We start from the raw sequence: 24845 nt of genomic DNA, 5'->3' as shown, positions 1-24845 counted from the left end.
AAAAAAAAAAAAAAAAAAAAAAAAAAAAGGCCTAAGAACTAGCTCAGAAGTGGTGGAATGAGGGAAGTGTAGTGATTTTAAAGTATTATATTTAAAAGATTTAAATAAAAAGGATGTTTCCCATATACCTCCATTTGCACGCGCGCGCGCACACACACACGCGCGCACACACACACACACACACACACACACACACACACACACAGACAGCTGGGTATGGTGCAGTATGCCTGTGGTCCCAGCTACTAGGGAGGCTGAGGTGTGAGTATCACATTGAGCCTGGGAGGTCAAAGCTGCAGTGAGCTGTGATGGCACCACTGCATTCCATCCCTGGCGACAGAGTGAGACACTGTCTTAAAAAAAAAAAAAAAAGACTAATATTTTGTGCATTATCTTCAACACCAGTTCACAGCATGGGCCCTAATTTATTTTTAAAGAAGCCAAGCATACTACGTTTCAATAAATGTGTATTCATATATTCAAAATTTAGTGTGATAAAGTTCTTGAGTTTTAATAGAAATTTTATTCATAGAGATAATACTTTTTTTTAGATGTGGAAAAGTGATTCAGTAATAGAAAATAATTTAACCCAAGACTATGTTTTAACAGAGTTAATCATAAGCATGTATAGTTTAGATTTGAATAGTATTTGTAAAAATAGAGAATTAAAGTGAAAAGGGAAGGAGAGGAAGTCAGATAAAAGATCATAATAGAAAACAGAAAATAAGTGAAAGGGGGAAATATATATATATATATATATATATATATATTTAAAGTTGGGGTCTCACTATGTTGCCCAAGCTGGAGTGCAGCGGCTATTCACAGGCACAATTCCACTACTGATCAGCACGGGAGTTTTGACCTCCTCCGTTTCTGACCTGGGCCGGTTCACCCCTCCTTAGGCAGTCTGGTGGTCCCTCGCTCCTGGGAGGTCACCATGTTGATGCCGAACTTAGTGCGGACACCTGATTGGCATAGCACACTACAGCCCAGAACTCCTGGACTAAGTGATCCTCTAGCCTCAGCCTCCGGAGTAGCTGGGACTATAGGCACGTGCCACTGTGCCCGGTGAAAGGGAAAATATTATAGAAGGAAATAGGTGAATGAGGAAAAGGGGGAAAATAAGCTACTAATCCAGATTTGTTTTTTAGGAAATGAGTATAAGTGTTTTCCTAATTTTAAGCAAATTTTCTTAAGGGAGACTGTACTAGTAAATGAGAGCATCAGAGCTGAGAATAGATCAGAACAGGGATCTTTGAGGAAAAAAAAATTTTTTTAAAGAGAATGGAGGAGAAAAAGTATTAAGAATCCTCCTACTCCTTTACCTCACAATTTTACCTATAGGATTTTAGGAGAAGAATTGTTGTGATTTGTGATTTGAGTTTTAAGAAAAGGAATACATTAAGCTTCCTGATTGAATTCATCAAATATGATCTAGAAGAATGTGTCTGGATTTCTAACTCCAGTTATTTCAACTTCCATGTTAGGAGTTCTGGCTTCTTGACATGCATTGAAAACTCTTGTACCTTGCAGTCTTTGTTACTGTGTTTTCAGTGTAGCTCAGGTAGGGTTCAGTCAGTTAAGGATGGCCATTCAGTGACAGTCGCCATTCTTCCAAAATCAGGGACTTTGATTGGCAATAGATACAAAATATGTTTGCTAAGTTGTACCCTAATAATTAGCAGTGGCACCCCTCTAGTAATTCCTGCAAATAATCTATGCGTCATTCTCTTTTAAGAAACTAACATTTTTTGTGAGGTTGAAGCCGTAGACCTAGTAGTTAATCCTTGCTTTGAGTGGGTAGCTGAGAGAACTGTCTTCCTTTCTGAGTAGTTTCTGCTGTTCATTGAATCTAGATGGCAGCATTTCATTGTTCCAGTTTAGCTGTTCATTACCCTGTTCATGTCAGTGAGTGTATAAATGGGTGCTCAGTACCATTTATATGTCTTTCTTACACTTTTTTTAGTGTAATCATAATTAGGCTTTTACTTGGTAATAGAGCAATAGCATTATCTTTTATTCTAGCCTTCTGATTTATTGCACATTAATGAAGACATGCTTTTATTAAATTGCTTCCATTATTTCCATGACATCAGATACCTGTAGCTGTTTTCTTTGCCCTATTATCAGCAAGGTCAAATTTTGTAGGTGTGTTTCTTGTAGTTTATTTTACCACATATTCTTACAGGCTACTTGCAAAATAGTATGTGAATTTCATTTCCTTATTTTTCAATTTCTTTTCATTTTCTATTTTTCCATTTTTTTCCCGCTTATTTACTGCCATAATGATAAATATGTTAATTGTTCCTCTTTCTTTCTTGTAAGTGGTTTTGCAACCTGGCCCTTTAACTACCTCTTTTGCTTCTGTGATCATGTTTCTTATCACTTCTATTGACCCATTACACCTTCTTCTTTACCACTCATCCTTCCACTGGCAGCCCTGCCTTTGATTTCCCATTATTTTTTTTCTGTTTAAATTGAGCTCACAACAGCTTCTAATGCTGCCATTTGTTCATCTGTTCCTTGAAGGTTCTGTTCATCTCTAGATGAGTAAGAGGATACAGTCCTTAAGGACCACACTGCCTTGTGGGGAGACAGATACATATATGCTATTTGTAACTCTATTATAGCACTCATTATATTGCATACTATTTATGTGTGTGTTTCCTCTACTTGATTGTGAGCCTTAACTGCTTAATGAATGTTCATTGAATGGAATGAATCATGTATGATGTATGTATGTATGTTATATGTGTATGTATATATAATGTTAAGAACTATGAAAAATCAACAGAGGCCAGGCATGGTAGCTCATGCCTATAATACCAGTGCATTGGGAGGCCAAGTCTGGAGGATTGCTTGAGGCCAGGATTTTGAGAACAGCTTGGGCAATAAGAGAGATCTGTCTTAAAAAAAAAAAAAAAAAAAAGATAAATTAGTTGAATATGGTGACACATGCCTATAGTCCTAGCAACACAGGAGGCTGAGGCAGGTAGATCGCTTGAGCCCAAGAGTTTCAGACTATAGTGAACATGATTGCACCACTGTACTCCAGCCTGGGTGACAGAGCAAGACCCTCTCTCTTAAAAAAAAAAGAAAAGAAAAAAATGAAGAGAATTCTAGAGGAAATAGATGAAGTACTAATTGAAGTACTAATTCTATTCTGTTAAGAGTCAATTTGGGAAAGATTTATAGGATATGACATTAGAGTTTGACTTTGAAGGGTATTCTTGCCAGACAAAATTTAGGAAAAGACAATGTGGAGAAAATGAAATTTTCTGGATATTTAGAGCTAGATATACCTATTTGACAGGAAAGTAGTTTTACAGTTTTGCTTTAAAAACAAGTAAAGAGGTGAGACTGTAAATTAATGTTGTAAAGGTCTCCAAGTGTCCATCATGCTAAGGAGTTTAGAGCTCTGTCCCATAAATGATAGTCATTGAAGAGTTATAAAAGCAAAATTGCTAGGTTGTGTTTTAAAAAGATAACTTTGATTGCGGTATGGAGAATGGATTTAGGAGCAGGATAATTTAGGAAGCTTTTACCGTAACTTAAGCTAAAGATGATGCTTTGAACAGAGACAAGGGGAAGAAAGAAATAAATTAGAGAGGCATCTTAAAAAAATTTTTTTTTACAAACATCTTTATGTATGAGGCATATTTTACATATCTTAATAGAGAAACAAGGTATAAATGATATGGTAACTAAGTATATACTGATTCAGTCTTGTGACATTTTATTGTTTGCTTCTGAGTTTCTCTTTCTTTTTGGTTTAATCTTGGTACGTGTATGTTTCCAGGAATTTATCTGTTTCCTCTGGGTTTTTAAATGTGTTGGTGTATAATTGTTCATAATAGTCTCGAATGATCTTTTGCATTTTCTGTGATGTTGTGAAGTCTCCTTCTGGTTTTGTCTTTTTTTTCTTAGTCTAGCTAATTAATGGTTTGTCAATTTTATCCGTTCAATTCTGTTTTATTCTATTCTGTTCTGTTCTGTTGTATTCTATTCTGTTTTGTTTTGTTTTTTAAGATGGGGTTTCTCCATGATGGCCAGGCTGGCCTCAAACTCCTAACCTCAGGTGATCCACCCACCTAGGCCTCCCAAAGTGCTAGGATTACAGGCGTGAGCCACCGCGCCCGGCCTCTGTCAATTTTATCTTTTATAAAAACTGACCTTTTGTTTCATTGATCTTTTCTATTATTATCTTTGTCTCAATTTCATTGATTTCTGATCTGATCTTTATTATTTCTTTCCTTCTACTAATTTTGGGCTTGGTTTGTTCTTGATTTTCTATTTTCTTGAGGTGCATCATTAGGTTGCTCATTTGAAATCTTTCTACTTTTTTGATGTAGGCATTTATTGCTATAAACTTGCCTCTTAATACTGCTCTTGCTATGTTCCATAGGTTTTTTTATGTTGTGTTTCTATTTTTGTTTGTTTCAAAGAATTATTTAATTTTCTTCTTAATTTGTTCCTTCACCTATTAGTTGTTCAGAACCATCGTTAGCTGTGGGTTTGTGTTATATGGACTTTATTATATTGATGCACTTCTATACTTAATTTGTTGAGAGTTTTTGTCATCCCTTCAGATAAAAGCCCTCAATAAACTTAGATATTGTTTAATATCCATGTATTTGTAAAGTTTCACATGTTCTTTTTGTTAGTGATTTTTTGTTTCATTCCATTGTGGTCAGAAAAGATACTTGATATGATTTTGATTTAAAAAATTTTTAAGACTCGTTTTGTTTCCTAACATACGGTCATTCCTGGAGAACATTTCATGTAATGATGAAAAGAATGTGTATTCTGCATCTGTTGGGTGAAATATTCTGTAAATGTGTGTTAGGTCCATTTGGTCTGTGGTACAGGATTTTTTTTTTTTTTTTTTTTTTTTTTTGAGACACTTGGCTCACTTCAATCTCTACCTCCCTGGTTGAAGTGATTCTCCTGCCCTAGCCTCCCTAGAGCTGGGATTACAGGTGCCTGGCACCACTTCTGGCTAATTTTTTTTTCTTTTTAGTAGAGTCGGGGTTTTGCCATGTTGGCCAGGCTGGTCTCAAACTCCTGACGTCAGGTGATCCACCTGCCTTGGCCTCCCAAAGTTCTGGGATTATAGGCGTGAGGTGTCATGCCTCGCCTGTGGTGCAGTTTAGAACTGATGTTTCTTCATTGATTTCTTGTCTGGATGATCTGTCTAGTGCTGAGGGTAGAGTGCTGAAGTCCTCAACTATTGTTTGGGGATCTCTCTCACCCTTTAGATCTAATATTGTTTGCTTTATATATCTGGTGTTGGATGCATATAGATTTATGATTATTATATCATTTTGCTGACATTTTGCTAATTGGAGAACACAATGTTTTAAAAATATGACAGCTTTAATATATTTTTAAGGCAAATAACTCATCAACTTGATAAGAAAAACATTAAGATCCTGGTAGGTAAGTGGGCACAGGATAGAAAAGATAATTTACAAATGAAGCACTAAGGTTAAGATATAGAGCAGAATGTTTAATCCTGCCAGCATCTACCAAATTCAAAGTAAAGCATCCATTTTTTTTCTGTTAAACCAGCAAAAGTTAAAAGGATAGATAAGACATTTATGAAATGGGTAGTTCTTGGAAGACAGTTTGACGTTGTATTTCAAGAGCAGCATGTTTTTCACATTCTTTCGTCCAGCTTTAACACACTTTGCAGATCCTGTTCTAGGTAAGTAATTCAAATAAGCAGAAATTAATAAATACAAATATGTTCATTTCAGTGTTATTTGTAATAGAGAAAATGAGACATAATATTGTCTTAGTTATCTGTTGTTGCATAACTCATAACCTCCTATCCCGATTCAAGCAGTTTAAAACACCAAATATTTGTGGCCTCACACTTTTTGTATGTAAGGAATTTGGAAGCAGCTTACCTGGGTGATTTTGGCTCAGTGTCTCTCATGAGGTTGGAGTCAGGATGTCAGGCAGAGCTGTAGTCATATGAAGATTCGACTTCGGCTGGAGGATCTACTTGCAAGAGATAGCTCAGCCACATAGCTGTAGGCAGGCAGCTTCAGTTCTTTGCTACATGGGCCTCTATAGGATTGCTTGATTGTTTTTAGGACATGAAACCTGGATCCTTGGGATATAAAGAGAGGAGAATGTGTTTTATAGCCTAGTCTCAGAAGTCACATATTGTCACTTTCACCACATGTGACATTAGTTTAAAATAAGTCTGTAAGTCCAACCTTACTCAATGGGAGAAGAATTAATTTCTACATTTTAGAGAAAGGAGTATCAAAGAAATTTTGGATATGTTTTTTAAAACCACCACAAATGTCCAGCAGTTAAGTAAAGCAGGGCACAAAAATGGAAGTTCCAGTGATGATAGTAATAAAGTTATTTATTAATAGTTGTATTAGATTTTGGGAGTAAGAATGAGTTTTTCTTCTTATATTTATCAAACTTTATGTGTTGTTACATAATTTTTATGGGACTAGTTTCCCTCTATTCCTAGGAGAATATAGTATGGCTTATCACTAAGCTGTATAACCATAAGCAGATCATGATCTTTTCCTTTGAGTTGTGATAGAATTTTTTTCCTTTCTTTTTTTATTGTAAAATATACATAACATAAAATGTACCATTACAACCATTTTTTCTGTGTACAGTTGAATGGTGTTAAATACTTCCATACTGTTGTACAGCCATCACCACCATCCATTTCCAGAATTCTTTATTTTGCAAAACTGAAACCCATTAAACAATAAGTCCCCATTCATCTCTTTCCCCAGCCCCTGGCAACCACCATTCTACTTTCTGTCTCTATGATTTTGACTATTCTGACTACCTATATGAGTGGAATCATACAGTATTTGTCCTTTTGTGATTGGCTTATTTCACTTAGTATAATGTCCTCAAGATTCTTTCATGTTGTAGCATATATCAGATTTCCTTCCTTTTAAGGCTGAATAATAATCTAATATATATATTAATGTCATTTTGTTTATTCATTCATCTGTTGTTAGGCACTTCGGCTATTTCCACGTTAGCTACTATGAATAATGCTGCTTTGAACATGGTTATACAAATAGTTCTTTGAGCCTCCACCAGTTTTTTTGTTATATACTATGTTAGTCTGTTCTCATGCTGCTATAAATTGCTCAAGACTGGGGAATTTATAAAGAAAAGATATTTAATTGATTCACAGCTTTGTATGGCTGGGGAGGCCTCAGGAAACTTACTGTCATGGCAGAAGGCATCTCTTCACAGGGTGGCAGGAGAGAAAATGAGTGCAAGCAGGGGAAATGCCAGATGCTTATAAAACCATCAGATCTCATGAGACTCACTTATTATCATGAGAACAGCCTAGGGGAAACTGCTCCCATTATCCAATTACTTACACCTGGTCCTGCCCTTGACACTTGGGGATTATAGGGATTACAATTCAGGGTGAGATTTGAGTGGGGACACAGAACCAAACCATATCATATGTCTAGAAGTGGAATTGCTGGATCTTATGGTAATTCAAATTTTACTTTTTTGAGGAACTGCCACGCTGTTTTTCCTAGTGACTGTACCATTATACATTCCTACTGACGGCACATGTGGGTTTTAGTTTTGCACATCTTTGCTAGCAGCTACTACTTTGTGTGTTTTTGATAGTAGCCTATCCTATTTATATCCTGATGGGTGTGAAGTATTCATGATATAATTTTAATGATTTATTTTTCTAAGGAAAAATAATATAAGATTGATGTTCAGTGAATACTGATGTGATTGCAGGTAAATTGGCAGGATGAGGAGCAGCAAATCAAAAGAGGTGCCTTTACCAAATCCAAGGAACTCTCAAAGCAAGAATGCTGTTCAAGGTATAATTTTGTTTTTTTAAACTGAACTTAATATTCATTTAGGTCTTGTGTATTACATTTTGGTCTAATAAATAAAAATTATACCTATACTTTGATTTATAAAAAGTGCATAATTTTTAAATTCTCTTATATTTTAAATATACAAGGTACCTCATGTTAAAAGGCATCCTATGGTAAACTATTGTATAAAGCAGGAATCCTTTTTTAAAATGAACCAGTACATGTAAAATTTTTCAGAAATTCTGGTTTAATGTCAATAAATGGTATGGCCCCATTATAGTTGTAGACTTACAGGGGTACAGATATAATAGTAACATTCTCATTGAGTTCTTTTTAAAATAATACATTATAGGTAATTTTAAGGTGTTTTTTTTTAGGGAAATTGACAAACTAGAGTATATGTGGAGGAAGATTATTAGGTTTGTGAGAGATCTAGAAATTAAGTCATATGAAAAGTATTTGGAGGAAGTGGAAATATTTATCCTGGAGAAGGATGACTTATGGAAAATACAGAACCTTAAACTATTTCAAGGGTTGTTATCTGAAAGACTGAATGGGTTTTACCTATATTTTTACAGGTAGATCAAAATCTGGAGTAGCTTTCTAATCATTTTTACATTGTACTATAAAATACAGTATAATATAAAATTTTATATTTGTTTAGCTCATTGGGGTAAACTGAGGATGCTGCTTATTTTTGGAGCTGTGTGATACAGGTGTGAGTGAAAATATCTTAAGGGCTAATGGTAGCAGTGTCTGTTTAAACCGTATGTTGGGAAAGTTGGCTTAATAATCTTACAGATAAAAACTCATTTTGACTCAACATAATAAAGCATTTGCCGAGGAATTGTTCTGCCTAATAAGTTAGTTTTCAGACTTTTGAGTGCATTTGGGAGCTTATTAAAATTCAGATTCCGGGGACTAATTCAGAGTTTCTGGTTGATTGATATAGTAAATATTATTTTTTTCCCAGCAGATATAACCACATCGTGGGATGCACTTTCTCAAACCAAGGCTGCTGTAAGTAGTTTTAGCTTCCATTTATTTATTTCTTGATTAAAATCTATTTCCTGTTATGACTGAATAGATTAAAGTTTTTTCCTTACTGTTTTTTAAAATTTACTTTTTTATTTTTATTTTTCATTATAGAGATGGGGTCTCAGTACGTTGCTCAGGCTGGTCTTGAACTCCTGGGTTCAAGAGGTCCTCTCTCTATATGTATATGCACTATATATTATAAAATGAACATAAATGACAACTATTAAATAGTAAAGTAATAAATAAGATACTACTTTAGGAATTAGGAGCACAAGCACCATGGCATATAAAATATTAAAATTGTCTGGGTGCTGTGGCTCACACCTGTAATACTAGCACTTTGGGAGGTCAAGGCAGGTAGATAGCTTGACTGTAAGAATTTGCGAGTAACCTGGGCAACATGGCAAAGCCCTATCTCTACAAAAAAAGGCAAAAGTTAGCCAGGCCAGGTGGTGTGCGCCTGTAGTTCCAGCTACTTAGGATACTGAGGCAAGAGGATTGCTTGAGCCCAGGGAGGTCGAGGTTTTGAGGTTGCAGTGACCGTTGATCATGCCATTGGACTTTAGCCTGAATGACAGAGTGAGACCCTGTCTCAGTAATAATAATAATTTGTACCGTTTACCCACCTTTAATAAATTTGTTCATTTGGTATGTGGAAAAGATAATTTAGGCTCAATGTGGTGGTACATCCTGTAATACCAGCACTTTGGGTGGCCAAGATGGGAGGATCATTCTGAGCCCAGGAGTTCAAGACCAGCCTGTACAGCATGGCAAAACCCCTCTACAAAAAGTATTTAAAAACTCTACAAAAGTATAAAAATCAGCTGGGTGTGGTGGCATGTGTCTGTGGTCCCAGCTACTCGGGAGGCTGAGGTGTGATGACCACCTGAGCCTGGGAGGTCGAGGCTGCAGTGAGATGTAATCACACCACTGCATTCTAGCCTGGGTGACAGAGTGAGAGCCTGTCTCAGGAAAAAAAAAAAAAAAAGAAAATTTAAAGCAGAGGATGAAGGTGGGGCTTTGTCTATGTAGAAGGCTCATTATCAGGGAGGAAATGAAGAAAATTTACTTCTTGAATGGACTGTGAGTTATTCTTCCTTTCCAATTTGGATGCCCTTTATTTCTTTCTCTTGTCTAATTGCTCTAGCTAGGACTTCCAGTACTATGTTGAATAACAGTGTTGAAAGAGCTACTTCTTTTTTGTGGCAATAAGAGGTTGTTTTTTTCTCCTACTACCAAAGAAGAATGACTATGGGCAACCTGTTCCCATTTGTGTTCCGGCCCATCTTAGAGTTTAGGAATCCAAATTTGGCAGGTGATGCATACTCCATTCAAAGGGAAACCCTTTTCTTTTTCATTTGCTTTCTGGGCAAATTACTCTCCCAATATGCCCTTTTTTGTTTTCTATACCACCTGATTTTGAATCACCTATTTTTTTTTACTAAGTATTTTAGTGGTATTTTCTGTCCTCTGATATTTAGAACTGGTTTGAAAATAAACCTGGAAAAAGTGTTATAACCTAGATTTGGCCCCTATGCAGAGTCACATATGAATATGGCAATATATGTTCTCTCTTCTACCTGAGCATTATGTATTCTATAATGTAGAAATAGTTTTTGTTCCCCAATTAAATTTAGTACTAAATTAATGTAGAGTTAAACTGTTAATAGTTGTTTTTCAAAACCATTTGTTGTTTTTAAAGAACTTTTAAGGGTGATAAAGGAATATAACTAGGGGACACAATCTGATGTAGAACTATTATATCAAAAATTATTCCAAATTTTAAAATACTTGTGATGCAAAAATCTGAAGGAAGTCTGGGTGCAGTGGCTCATGCCTATAATCCCAGCACTTTGGGAGGCTGAGGCATGTGGATCACTTGAGCTCAGGAGTTCAAGATCAATCTGGGCATTTGGGAGCTTATCAAAATTCAGATTCTGAATTTTAAACTCTGTCTCTACAAAAAAATAAAAATTAACTGGGCCTGGTGGTGCACGTCTGTAGTCCCAGCTACTTGGGAGGCTGAGGTGGGAGGATTGCTTGAGCCAGGGAGGCAGAGGTTGTAGTGAGCCGAGATTGTGTTACCGTATTCCAGCCTGGGTCGCAGAGTGAGACCCTGCCTCAAAAAAAAAAAACAAAAAACAAAAAACCTGAAGAAAGATAAAAGTTTATACAAAGTGTCTATGTGATGGTATTTTGATGATTTAAACTTTATTTTGTATGTTTTTTCTGTTTTCCTAGTTTTCTCTAGTAAACATGTAATACTTTACTCTTTCGGAGAAAATGCGTTTCAGTCATTGAGAACTTTGGTAGTTATAACCAAAAGTTGACCTGTGTTGCAGTGTGTGTGAAACCCAAATTCTATCTTGTGAATTTTGTCTTTATTGTGAAACTTATTTTATAGACATAAAACTGTAAAACACTGTGGCTGTTGAGTACCTATAGTCCTAAATTTTGGTCCAGGTAAATAATTCTTTCTTATTTTTGTATGTAAAATGCACAAGATATATTGCATAATGGTATATCACATATAAAGTCAGATAATTGGCTGGGCGTAGTGGCTCACACCTGTAATCCCAGCACTTTGGGAGGCTGTGGTGGGCAGATCACCTGAGGTTAGGAGTTCCCGACCAGCCTGGCCAACACGGCAAAACCCCGTCTCTAATAAAAATACAAAAATTAGCTGGGTGTGGTGGTGCACACCTGTAATCCCAGCTACTAGGGAGGCTGAGGGAGAATCTCTTGAACTGGTGAGGTGGAGGTTGCAGTGACCTGAGATCGCACCACTGCACTCCAGCCTGCATGATGGAGCGATACCATCTCAAAAAAAAAAAAAAAAAAAAAAAAAAAGTCAGATAATTTACCACTTTAAAAATACTCAACAATTAGAAAAATAGGTCAGCATGTCAAATGGAAACTCTGATACTCTTCAGAATCTTATTGATTTTCTTGCCTAAATTTGGGCAGCATTGTGCCAGATGTAGCTAAAATAAAAAATGATGAAAAACAAATATTATAAGAAAGCATTCCTGAGTTTTTTCTACTTTGGAAAAAGGTGTTGGGCAATATACTTTTAAATAACCATGTAAATTGATGGTAGCCGGATTATTTACAGAATTAACTTATGTCTTGTAATGGTGTTTAAACTTTAGCTGAGACACATTGAAAACAAATTAGAAGTAGCCCCTACAAGTACAGCTGTATGTGATTCTGTCATGGATACCAAGAAGTCTTCTACAAGTGCCACCCGAAAAATAAGTAGAAAAGGTATGTATGAAGTTACTTCCAAATATATAGATATATTAAATGTAAATTAAAAAAAAAAAACAGAGACAGCTAGGACTATAGGTGTGTGCCACCACACCTGGCTAATCTTTTTTTATTTTTTGTAGAGACGACATCTCTCTATGCTGCCCAGGCTTGTCTTGAACTCCTGGCCTTAAGTCATCCTCCTATCTTGGCCTCCTGAAGTGCTGTGATTATAGGCGTAGCTACCACACTCTGCCTTAAATATAAGTTGTTGATTTAGTAGTTTTGTTTCAGTTTAATTTCTTCTTATAGTCTCGTGTTGCTTGCTTTTTTGTCAGAGACATTGACATTTAATTTTTTTCCCATTGATATTGAGTAGCTATGAAGCAGCCCCATATTCAGTTACCGTAGATGGTGTTTTCACCATCTTTTGATCAGGAACTTTAGCACTATTGCATCACCCTTGACAGTGAGTTTTCATTTGTTTCTAGCAATGAGAATTTAATTTTGAGGTTATATATATCTGACTTTTTTTTTTTTTGTAATTGACAGATATATAGCGCTTTGGAAATGAAATTTAGTTGACTTAATAAGATGTATTTTTTATTGGGATTTAAAATCATAAATGGAGTGTCTTTCATATGGTGACTGTCATAAACTGATACAATGCAAATGTTTTCTTTGGTTACCTTTTGCTTTTGATTCTGTGTTTTCTTTTTCCTTTTTTGCGATGGAGTCTCACTCTGTCACCCAGGCTGAGTACAGTGGCATGATCTTGGCTCCCTGCAGCCTCTGCCTCCCGGGTTCAAGTGATTCTCTTGCCTCAGCCTCCTGAGTAGCTGAGATTACAGGTGCACACCACCACACCCAGCTAATTTTTGTATTTTCAGTAGAGACAGGATTTCACCATGTTGATTAGGCTGGTCTCGATCTCTTGACCTTGTGGATCTGCCCACCTCAGCCTTCCAAAGTGTTGAGATTACAGGTATAAGCCACTGTGCCCGGCCATTCTGTGGTTTCTTAATTGGTGGGTGAAATCCTCCAGGTCAGTACTGTCTACTTAAACTGTGAGAGAGTTATATATATTTATCTTTTTTTTTTTAACCTGGGAGTTTGTTAGGTTATATCTCATACTTTTAAGTGAATGAGAGCCATTGACAAAAATAAATTTTATATTGTTTGCTCAGAATACAATCTTTCTCTGTCAATGGAACTACTTTAATAATTTAACCTGAATGTTTTTCATCTACTTATGTAATATCCAACTAGAGATACTAGAGCTATAATATCCAACTATTAGAAATAATAGATACCTAAATTATTTTTTTTAAAGATACTAGCTAAATTCAGAGGCAGTTGTATTTTATATCATATGTTTTCATAGATTTCCTTTTCCTTCAGATGGTAGATACCTGGATGATTCTTGGGTTAATGCTCCAACCTCCAAATCCTCTAAATCACGGAAAGAGAAATCTCGTAGTCCTCTCAGAGTTACCACCCTGGAGAGTAATGTGAAGAAAAGTAATCGTGTGGAATTTCGTGAACCTTTGGTTTCTTATAGGTTAGTATTGAAGAAAAAAAAGTATCAAATCGGTTTAACCTGTAATATTTACAGTAAGAGTATACTTTATTTTCTGAGTTTTTTTAGCACTCTGGTTGTGAAATAGTATAATACTCTAATTATGTTTTTCATTCTCCACAAAAGATGGCTACAAAAGATAGTGCAAACATGAAATACTGACTGCAGTAGCCTCTTTTAGAGATAAATATTTGAGGGGGAAGAAATAGTAATAGTTGCCCCAGTCCACCTTTATTGTAATGAATATGTTTCCTAGAAACAAATTATTCCATCTCTGGAAGTGTGGCTTTTTTGCTTCTTCTTAATATCTCAGATAATTTATTTTATTTAATATACTTTATATTGCTTACATTTTTCTTTTTTTGGGGGTAGCATTAATTAGTTATATAAAATTTCTGTCTTTTTGAGAATGTGAATTGATTTATTATTTTGTTGCCAGTGGCTTTCAGTAACTTAGATGTTAAAGATTGATGTATGAATTTTGATAGTATAGATAATGTAAAATGCTTTGCATTTTTGTTAACATAGTTTAAGATATTTAGCTGATAAATTTACAGAACTTTGTACTTGAGGGACACTTTACTAATGATTTCAGTGCATTCATGTTCTTAGTATAGCAAATATTAATAAGTAAAAAACACCAGGCCTGTTTTTTTTGTTTCATTTATAAGCATTTTTTGTGTTTTAAACACAAATCAAGAAGTTTCATGAAGAACTTGGTAGTTCTAGGTATATGTTTGTACTCTTAAATTTTATATAACTTGGGAGACGGAGGTGGATTCTAAGTTCAATTTTTAATATGTTGCCTTTGATGCAATTTTGAATTATCTAGGTGAAAATATTAGGCATTTAAAAATTTGGGTAAGAATGTATGTGGGATGGCTAGGGCTGGCAATATAAATCTGGGAGGTATCAGTAGTCTTGAAGCACTAGAAGTGCTGGTAAAAATATAGAAAAAAAGTCAGGGGTATAATCTGGGTAAAGTTCAGAATTTTAAAAAATGGAGAAGGGAAAAGTGTGAAGAAGAATAATCAAAGTTCAGAGTCTCTGAACACACAGATATCAAGCAACTTGCCTAAAGACATAATTTTACCAGAATTGAGACTGAGTTGCTGACTTCATATTTATGTTCAGTGTTCCTCCTGCAAATAATACTACTTTATATTTAAAAGTGTGGAAATTATGGTTTTTTGTTTTTGAAGCAAGGTCTTGCTTTCTTGCCCAGGCTGGAGTGCAGTGGCACATTCATGGCTCACTGCAACCTCCACCTTCTGGACTCAGGCAACCCTCCCACCTCAGCTTCCTGAGTAGCTGAGACCATGCCCGACTAAATTGTGTGTGTGTGTGTGTGTGTGTGTGTGTGCGCGCGTATGTGTGTATTTTTTATAAAGATGGGTTTTCACCATATTACACAGGCTGGTCTTGAACTCACTGGCTCAAGTGATCCACCTGCCTCAGCCTCCCACAGTGCTTGGATTACAAGACATGAGCCACTGTGGCTGGCCTGTAAATTATGTATCTTTTAAGAAAAGAAAAAAATACCCATTTTTGTCTTTTTATCTGTCTTATCTCTGTGGAGAGATGTCTGGAGTGATCAAATATTATTTGATGTTCTTTCTATATGAGATATTGGGTTAAATATTTACATTTTATTTTGTACTTTATAGCACTAGTTCTCACATGTTTGGGTTTCAGAAGTCTTCACTCTTTTTTGTTTTTTTGGGGGGGGCAATTTCTCCTACAAATAGGTGCCAACTTCTTTGAAAATTGAGACTCTGTGCTCAGCTTTACTTTGGGCAAAACACAATGATTTTGGGACCCTGAGATAGAGAAGTGAGACTTTAATCCAAACCTTCCAGGAAAAGACATCAGATTTCATTTTTATCCCTTTGTTCCTCCCACAATCAGTGAGAATTTTTCTTGCCTGACAGTTAAGGATTCTTTTGAAAAAGTCTTCATTTTGGCATTATCTTAACAACCAGTGATACCTCATGCAGATCTAGATAGATCTAATATTTGTGTTTTGGTAGAGATGGAGTCTCACCATGTTGGCCAGGATGGTCTGGAAAAAAAAAAAAAAAGGAAAAAATACCCAGAGGATAGCTGTGAGTGGAATGCCCTCCACCTGGTGGATTCCATTCATCACTTAAAACTCTTATTACTTTCTGTGGGGAAAATAGCTAGATCTGTTTCTACCCCACTGTCATTTTCCCAGCCTAGTTCATCATCCTCCTCTGCTCCCATAGTACTGTGTAACTTCCTCTGTTAGAGCATTTTTAGGTTACATTGTGTTTTGGTTCCATATCTGCCCATTAGTCTATCTAAAGATATACATTTTATTCTCAAGCCATTAGCTTAGTGCCTAGCATGTACTAAATATTAAATAAATATTTTTTTCTAACATATTACCAGGAAAAAATTCAAATTTACAGAAAAGTTGAAAGAACTGTATAGTAAACATTCTTATATGTATTCAGTACATATTTAATGGTGAGTGAATGAAAGACTGTGTGAAATTACTTTACTTTTTGTTGGGGAGGTGTTAATTTTCTCCTCTCTTGAGATTCAGACATGATATGTAACCTACCATTTTATGTTTTATTTTATTCTCTGCTTATGCTGATTTTGGAATTAAATTATTTTAACTGAATTGTTGCAGTCTTGTTAAGATAGTGAAAATCTTATTTAGCTTTGGTCTTTGATGGCAGGATTTATTTCACAGCTCTTTCTCTCTCTCTCCCTCCCTCTCCCTCTCTCCTTTCTTCTCTTTCTCTCTCTCCTCTCTTTCTTTCTTCCCTCCCACCCTTTTTCCCTTCCTCTCTTTCTTTTTCTTTCTCTTTTCTTCTTCTCTCTCTCTTTCTTTCTTTCTCTCTCTTCCCCCTTCGCTTCCCCCCTCCCTTTCATTTCCCTTTTCTCCCCTTTCCCTCCCCTCCCCTTCCTGCCTCCCTTCCTCCCTTCCCGCCTCCCTTCTTGCCTCCCTTCCTCCCTTCCCCCTTCCCTTTCTCCCTCCCTTATTCCCTTTCTCCCTCCCTTGTTCCCTTGCTTCCTCCCTCCCTGTGTTGCCCAGGCTGCAGTCCAGTGGCTCAATCACACACAGCTCACTATAGCCTAGATCTCCTGGGCTCAAGCCATCCTCCCACCTCAGCCTCCCGAGTAGCTGGGATTACAGATAAGCACCACCATTCCAAGCTAATTTTTGTATTTTTTGTAGAGACAGGTTTTTGCCATGTTGCCCAGGCTGGTCTCAAACTCCTGGGATCAAGCAATCTGCCCACTTTGGCATCTCAAAGTACTGGGATTACAGGTGTGAGCCATCACATTTGGCCATCCCCATCTTTTTCAATAATCAGCCACTTAGAGCAGGGTCTAAAATTTTTTGGGTTGTGGACCCTAATGGGAATCTGACAGAAGCTATAGACTGTGGTTTTCTTAGAAAAAATGGACATGTTCATATGCTACCAGTAGAAACAGTTACTATGTTATGTTGTCATGGCTTTAAGAATCTTTGTAGTATTGAGGGTTTTATGCCTCTACCTGAAATGCCCTAGATCAGAGCACTGCTATACAATAGAACCATTAATGTGAGCCACACATGTAATTTCAACATTTTTAGTATTACACACAAAAAAGATATTTTACATTCCTAAATTTTTAGAACCCAGTATGTAACTTACATTACAGGACCTGTCAGTTTTGATTAGCCACACACATATCGTGTGCTCAATAGCCACATGTGGCTAGTGGCTCCTGTTTCAGACTTTCAGGTCCAGCCTGTTGTTATAGCTGGTTTTATAATTTTCTTGACATTTTTTTTCATGATTCGTGTGCTCTTCTCACTGCTGAAACATTTGTCTTCATTAGCCTTCCTTTTCATAAACTGCTTTCCTAAAATAAGGCTTGGCCAGGCACAGTGACTCACACCTGTAATCCGAACACCTGAGGTCAGTAGTTCAAGACCAGCCTGGCCAACCAACATAGTGAAACTCTGTCTTTACTAAAAACAGAAAAATTAGCCAGGCATACCCCTGTATTCCCAGCTTCTCAGGAGGCTAAGGTGGGAGAATCGCTTGAACCGGGGAGGCTGAGGTTGCAGTGAGCCAAGATTGTGCCACTGCACTCCAGCTTGGGTGATAGAGTGAGACTCCTTCTCATAAATAAATAAATGAAATTAAAATAAGTCTTTTTGGAATGCATGTAAAATAAAAATAGTTTCTGAAAGAGGATTTTTGCTAGTGTTTTCTGTGAGCAATGAATATTGACTTGTGAGAGGTACTTTGGCTTTGCCCAGTCTTCTTTACTTACTCCTGATTTTCTAGATATGCTTTATAAAGTTTGGAGCTGCCAAAAAGTACTCTGTGGTTAAGAGATTTAACATTACTAAAGACATTTACTTGGAGGAAAATATTTATTGTACTTCTATTTTATTTCTATCCCAAGTCTATTTATTAATTTGGTTCATTCTTTAGAATTGACATATATGAAATGCCAGTATTTGAGAACTTTTTTTCTTGGTAAGATTTTATGGAGTAGCAAATAACAGATTTTATTGACAATTGTTAAGTGGATAGCCAAATTCAGATTATAATCCTTTTTTTCTGGAGTTTAGGAAATCTTTCTACATATCTTTTGCATATTTCTTATGTTATAATATGCAGCTTGTTATTTAGCTTATTTGCCATTTTACTTGATAGAGGGGACATTGACTATTGAGTCTTAATATTACTAATGGTTTTTTTTGCGATCTTTAACTGGAATTTCTAGGTTTTTAATTTTTTGGTCTGTAATGCTAGCTGAGAGTTCTCATTCAGTTTGTATGACTGGTTTCAATTTGACTAGTTTTTGTACTTTTATGAAAAGCTTTTTAAAAAATTTAGCTTTAAAATTGACAAGTATAAACTATATATGTGTAGTGTACAACATGATGTTTTCATATATGTATCCATTGCGGAATGGCTAAATCAAGTTATTTAACATGTATTACCTCGCGTACTTATTTTTCTGTGGTGAGAACACTTAAAATCTACTTTTAGCAATTTTCAAATATCCAATATATTATTAGTTATAGTCATAGAACTTATTTTTTATTGTAGGGAAATCCATGGTGCACCTTCCAATTTGAGTTCTAGTTATCTGGAGTCAAAGCATGTATATTGTGTAGATGTTAATGAAGAAAAGACTGAGAGTGGGAACTGGATGAAAGGCAATGGAGAAGAACGGAATATGCGTAGCTGTGATTTTGAGAGCTCCCAATCATCTGCCATCAATGATACATTTGTTAGGTTTTTAAATGATCGACCAGCAATTGATGCACTGCAAAATTCTGAATGTTTAATTAAGATGGGAGCTTCTACAAGAACTGAGGAAGAAATGCCTAGCAGAACAAAAGGAAGTGAGAACAATTTGAAGCTTTCTGTGAATAACATGGCCCATGACACTGATCCAAAAGTGTTACGACTAACTGACTCTTCTCCATCCTCTACTAGTACTTCTAATTCCCAAAGATTAGATATTTTAAAGCGGCGACAACATGATGTCAAACTGGAAAAACTTAAGGAACGGATTAGAAAACAATGGGAACACTCAGAAGAAACAAATGGCCGAGGCCAAAGACTGGGTCATATTGACCATCCAGTAATGGTTGTTAATGTTGATAACTCAGTAACAGCAAAAGTCAGAAAAGTGGCAACAGCACCACCTGCTCCAGCATATAAAGGTTTGTAATCAGTTTTTATGTCTTCTTTTCCCAGCTTCCTTGTTCTTCTTTCTCCTAGCATGTGTTCGAATACAGAGGATCATCTTTGGAACAGGATGTTATTCTCAAATCAACTGTGTAGGAAATTATTTCAACATACATGTTAAAAATGCAGATTCCTAGAGCAAAAAATTCCTAGTCCTAAGTCAGATTTTCTGGGGCTGGGTCCAGAATTGGAGTTTTTAATGAGTCCTTCAGGGGATTCTTGTAGTTTGAGAACCAATAATGGACATTTACTAAGTTATACAAATAATAATTCATCCTGTTTTCAGGGAACTGAAAGAATACTGCCCTTATCATGTGCTGCCATTGTATTTGGATTGTTATTAGGAATTATTTCAAAAGTAATATTTGAAAGATAATTCCATTTCCAATGAATATTTGAGTACAAGTATCTTGGCACTGACATTGATCCTGTTGATACTTTAACCTTCAAATTTTAACATGAATGATTTACTGCCCCCATTTTTTTTTTTTTTTTTTTTTTTTTTTGAGAGGGAGTTTCGCTCTTGTTACCCAGGCTGGAGTGCAAGGTGCGATCTTGGCTCACTGCAACCTCCGCCTCCCGGGTTCAGGCAATTCTCCCGCCTCAGCCTCCTGAGTCGCTGGGATTACAGGCACGCACCACCATGCCCAGCTAATTTTTTGTATTTTTAGTAGAGAAGGGGTTTCACCATGTTGACCAGGATGGTCTCGATCTCTTGACCTCGTGATCCACCCGCCTTGGCCTCCCACAGTGCTGGGATTACAGGCTTGAGCCACCGCGCCCGGCCCTACTGCCCCCATATTTAAGAAAACAATATTTAAATCACATTTATGCCAACATTGGTAGATTTTCATTAGAAAGTGCTCTTTAGAGCTTTTTTTTTTTAAAGCCAACTCAAGTTTTTATATATGGTGGTTTTAAGGAGTTTCTGTTTTTCTATTTTTATTTTGATGTTCTGGAAATTATTTTCACAGGGTCATCCACGTAAAGTTTTTAATGAAAGGTTGATTTCTTGATTAGTTTATGTTAGATTTTTCTTATTTAAACTTCTGCCAGAGTAGCCCTTTTTGTGTGCATGGGGGGGCATTTTTTCCAATTTTAGTTTTTGTATATATGCTTAGGCAGATCAAAATATTACAATGGGCCGGGCGCGGTGGCTCAAGCCTGTAATCCCAGCACTGTGGGAGGCCAAGGCGGGTGGATCACGAGGTCAAGAGATCGAGACCATCCTGGTCAACATGGTGAAACCCCGTCTCTACTAAAAATACAAAAAATTAGCTGGGCATGGTGGTGCGTGCCTGTAATCCCAGCTACTCAGGAGGCTGGGGCGGGAGAATTGCCTGAACCCGGGAGGCGGAGGTTGCGGTGAGCCGAGATCGCGCCATTGCACTCCAGCCTGGGTAACATGAGTGAAACTCCGTCTCAAAAAAAAAAATATTACAATGATTTGTTTCTTGTATTAATTTTTTTTTTAAAGATGTAGTCTCGCTGTGTCACCCAGGTTGGAGTGCAATGGCATGATCTTGGCTCACTACAACCTCGCCTCCTGGATTGAAGCAATTATCTTGCCTCAGCCTCCTGAGTAGCTGGGATTACAGGCACCCACCTCCGTGCCCAGCTAATCGTTGTATTTTTAGTAGAGACAGGGTTTTACCACGTTGGCCAGCCTGATCTTGAACTCCTGACCTCAGGTGATCCATCCACCTTGGCCTGGGATTATAGTGCTGGGATTATAGGCGTGAATCTCCACGCCTGGCCTGTTTCTTCTGTTAAAGTAACTAACAATCTAAGGCACTTTTTTTTTTTTTGTACTGTAATCAGTTTTGTTTTGTATTTCTCTATCGACTCGAGCTTTTCTCTGACAAGTTTTGCAGTTTTTTGTGGTCCTAAGGCAACTTTAGTCATGTTTTTCTAGAACACATCCATTGCATACAGTATTTTGTATTGTTTACTGTGTTTTGCTGGTGATCCTCATTGTGAATTAGATAAAAATGGATGATTTATATTTCATTCTGACTAATTTGTGAGAAAATTGTGACCAAATCACTTTAAAATACTGAAGAATTGCTGTTGTCCAATATTATGATTAATAATTTTTTATTAATTATAAAATATAGTAGTGATTACTGAACCCTTTGCTATACTTAATGTCAGAACCATTAAGTACAGATTACACATTTAAGTTTTGTTTTTAATACAAGCCAAAGTTCTGAAATACCAATGATTATTCCACTAAGAAAAAGTTAAAATGGTCAATTTGAATTCATATTTTGTAATAATTTACAAAAACCTGAAAGTTAAAAATAATTCTGTAGAATGAGAGTGAGTATCTTAACTATAACTTTCTTTGAGTTGATGACTGGATTTCCCATAGTCCTTTTACGATTTTTTTAATGTGCTAGTTTTTATATTAAAATATTTTATAAATACAACTTTTGGAGGGGTTACTTTAAAAAAGGTAGCAAACGTTTGAGAACTCATTATAGAATATGGCTTGCAATGTCCTAAGCAATGGATATTTTTCTTTCCAACAATAAAAAACTGTTTCTCCACCAGGCGCGGTGGCTCATGAATGTAATCCCAGCACTTTGGTAGGCCAAGGCAGGCGGATCATGAGGTCAGGAGTTCAAGACCAGCCTGGCCAACATGATGAAACCCCATCTCTACAAAAAAGTTAGCTGGGCATGGTGGCATGTGCCCATAATCTCAGCTACTCTGGAGGCTGAGGCACGAGAATCACTTGAACCCGGGAGGTGGAGGTTTCAGTGAGATGAGATGGCGCCACTGCACTCTAGCCTGGGTGACAGAGGGAGACTCTGGCCCTTCCCAAAAAAAAAAAGGAAAAAAGAAAAACCTTTTCTGCCAACTTTTTGGTAGTGTAAATTAAAAGCAAATTAGAATACTATATTCTAAAGTGACATTTTAACTTCATTTGTTTAAAGACATAATAAATTCATTTTGTTCACAGTCCAAAAGATGAAAGAGTGTACCTTGAAAAGTTCTGCCACTCTTGTGCTTTCTGGAGGTTACTTGTGTTAACAATTTGTGTATCCTTTCAGAGATAATTTCTGCAAACACAAGCAAATAGAAGTATGTGTGTATTGTGTGTATGTGTATGTATATTCTTCTTCTTTTTATATAGTTATTAGCATAGTAAACTCATTTTGCACCTTGATTTTTTAATTTTATTTTTTAAAGAAACACAAGTGTTCTGTGATTCTGCTTTAAAAATTTGAAATGGTGAACACGAATGGTATTCGTGTGATTCTTTCTTGTCCTATATTTAGTTGTTTGCCTATCTTTTTCTTCCTGGTGTAAATGCCCATGATGATAAAGAGCCTATCATGGTTACCCTTATTTTATCTCAGAGACTAGTACAGTGCCTAGTACAGTGTCATGGATGTAAATAAGTGCACAGTAAATTTTTTATTCTATTAAGTAAATTTAACCATTAAGAAAAAGAGTGGACAAAGAAATGGAAATAAGGACTTGGGGACAGAAAGAGAAACTGATGTAGCTAGTGAAATCTTAAAGTTAACATATAAGATGCAAATACAAAGAAAGACTCTCATAGAGATAAATGCTTCCTAAAGAGGAGAGTTTCCTTTAGGAAAGTTAGAGAGTTAAATGTTAAAGAGTTAAAAGAGGGCTGAAAGTTAGAGGGTTAAATGTTGAGCAGTGGTATTAGGTGATGGTGAAAATTGAGAAGGACAGAAATAGATTTGCATGGAACTGTCACACTTTTTTTTTTTAAAGTTTTTGCAGTCTATTAATCATGAAAAATCTGCAGTCATCACAGATAAAGTCATTGCAGAATCTTTACTCCTGTTTTTAGCCTTTGCAGTCCGCCTGACTTTCTTCATTCTGTTCTTGTGTTCCTTTTGCTGTTTCCTTAAGGTCTTTTTTTCTGTCATGCAGGCCATTTCTTAAAAGTCTGTGTTTGGTCTCATTTTTCATTGCATGATCCAAGGATCTTAAATCATGCTGAAGCCATTTGTCTTGTCACCAGCAAAATGGGTTCTGAATCCAAATACAAAGATGGCATTGGTGTGGTTTTGTACATTTGGGCTAGTTTTTCCCAAATTTCCATCTTTGATACTGTTCCCTCTCCAGGATAAAGCACATCTATGACTGTTTGTGCTCCCTGAAGTAGATGATTGGTCATGAACTTCTAGCACAAATAGTTACTGTATCGTTCATGATGGCGGTCAGTCCTCAGGCAGCCAGGCAGAATTGCCACATCTTTTTAATGACAAGCTATATTTTGCAATAAACTGAACACAATGTTTATAACTTTTTTCCTTATGTAGATATGGACCTAGTGATGTGTTCCTTGCCACAGATGTGTGAAATTAAACTTATGCTATTGTATCTAATAGCTGAATAGATTATTTACTATTAGACATGTAATTAATTTACCAGTACATTTTCTCTTATACCTGTAAAGTACTACTACCAGTTTTTTACTCCAGCCTATTCTTTACATTGACTTAATTGTACAATTATTTACTGGTTGCTAATTCTTTGATAAGTTGAGCCCATCTTAAGATATAAATCTTTATACTACTTTGGTTCTCATCTTTATTCATTATTTTATTGTTTTTGACAAAACAAAGTTCAGTGTATTTCTTAAATAATAGTGATAATTTATTTTATTTTATTTTTTGAGACAGAGTCTCACTTTGTCTCCTAGGCTGGAGTGCAGTGGTGCAATCTCAGCTCACTGAAACCTCCGCCTCCTGGGTTCAAGTGATTCCCGTGCCTCAGCCTCCAGAGTAGCTGGGATTACAGGCACATATCACCATGCCTAATTTTTGTATTTTTGAAAGAGATAGGGTTTCACCATGTTGGCCAGGCTGGTCTCAAACTCCTGGGCTCAAATGATCCCCCTACCTAAGCCTCCCAAAGTGCTGGTATTGCAGGTGTAAGCCACTGTGCCTGGTTAGAGTAGGGATAAATTTGAAGTGGAAAACCAAATGGTAATTCCTAGGAAATCCCACGTGTGTCAGGTTTCTTGAGAAATTGAAAAAATATGTTTGAAAGACCTGTTTTCCACACTTTGGAAACAATATGCCCATATAAACGTCAGCTTGCCCATTTGTTCAGTCATAGGCAAAAACCCGTAAATGGTAGCAATTATAATGCCTGTCTTCAATGACAAGAAGAGTAAATAGTATTGTCTCTCCCTTAATCTGCAGAAGGGTAGTTTGTCCCTTTGAAATTCATGGTTTATGATAGGTATTCTTTTATCATTTAATTTAGAGCTTTTCCACTTTTAGTCTTTTTGGATGAATGTATATTGCTTTATTTCACTGATGCTTACTTTTCCCAAACAGTATGTATTAACATACTATGTGGTAGTTAATTATGCATTCTTTTTTCTTTTTCTTT

General features: G+C 36.3%; 1 protein-coding gene across 12 annotated transcripts in view; it reads left to right on the top strand.

Annotated features, from left to right (window-relative positions):
- CEP350 (centrosomal protein 350) overlaps positions 1-24845 on the top strand; it is a 151700-nt gene that overhangs the window by 15174 nt on the left and 111681 nt on the right. For 8 of the 12 annotated variants that reach the window (XM_032291255.1, XM_032291251.1, XM_032291252.1 and 5 more), the window contains exons 2-6: positions 7765-7850; positions 8824-8870; positions 12041-12155; positions 13539-13698; positions 18807-19429. In XM_032291255.1, the coding sequence (XP_032147146.1) occupies positions 7778-7850; positions 8824-8870; positions 12041-12155; positions 13539-13698; positions 18807-19429 (1018 nt within the window). In that variant the 5' untranslated portion in view covers positions 7765-7777. The remainder of the gene's footprint in view (positions 1-7764; positions 7851-8823; positions 8871-12040; positions 12156-13538; positions 13699-18806; positions 19430-24845) is intronic. The other 4 variants (XM_032291248.1, XM_032291249.1, XM_032291254.1 and 1 more) reach the window with 3 other exon arrangements.

This window comes from Sapajus apella, unplaced genomic scaffold, assembly GCF_009761245.1.
Source record: "Sapajus apella isolate SASKATOON/1434 unplaced genomic scaffold, GSC_monkey_1.0 scaffold25, whole genome shotgun sequence".
Lineage (NCBI taxonomy): Eukaryota > Metazoa > Chordata > Mammalia > Primates > Cebidae > Sapajus > Sapajus apella.
This window is presented reverse-complemented; position numbering and strand designations above follow the sequence as displayed.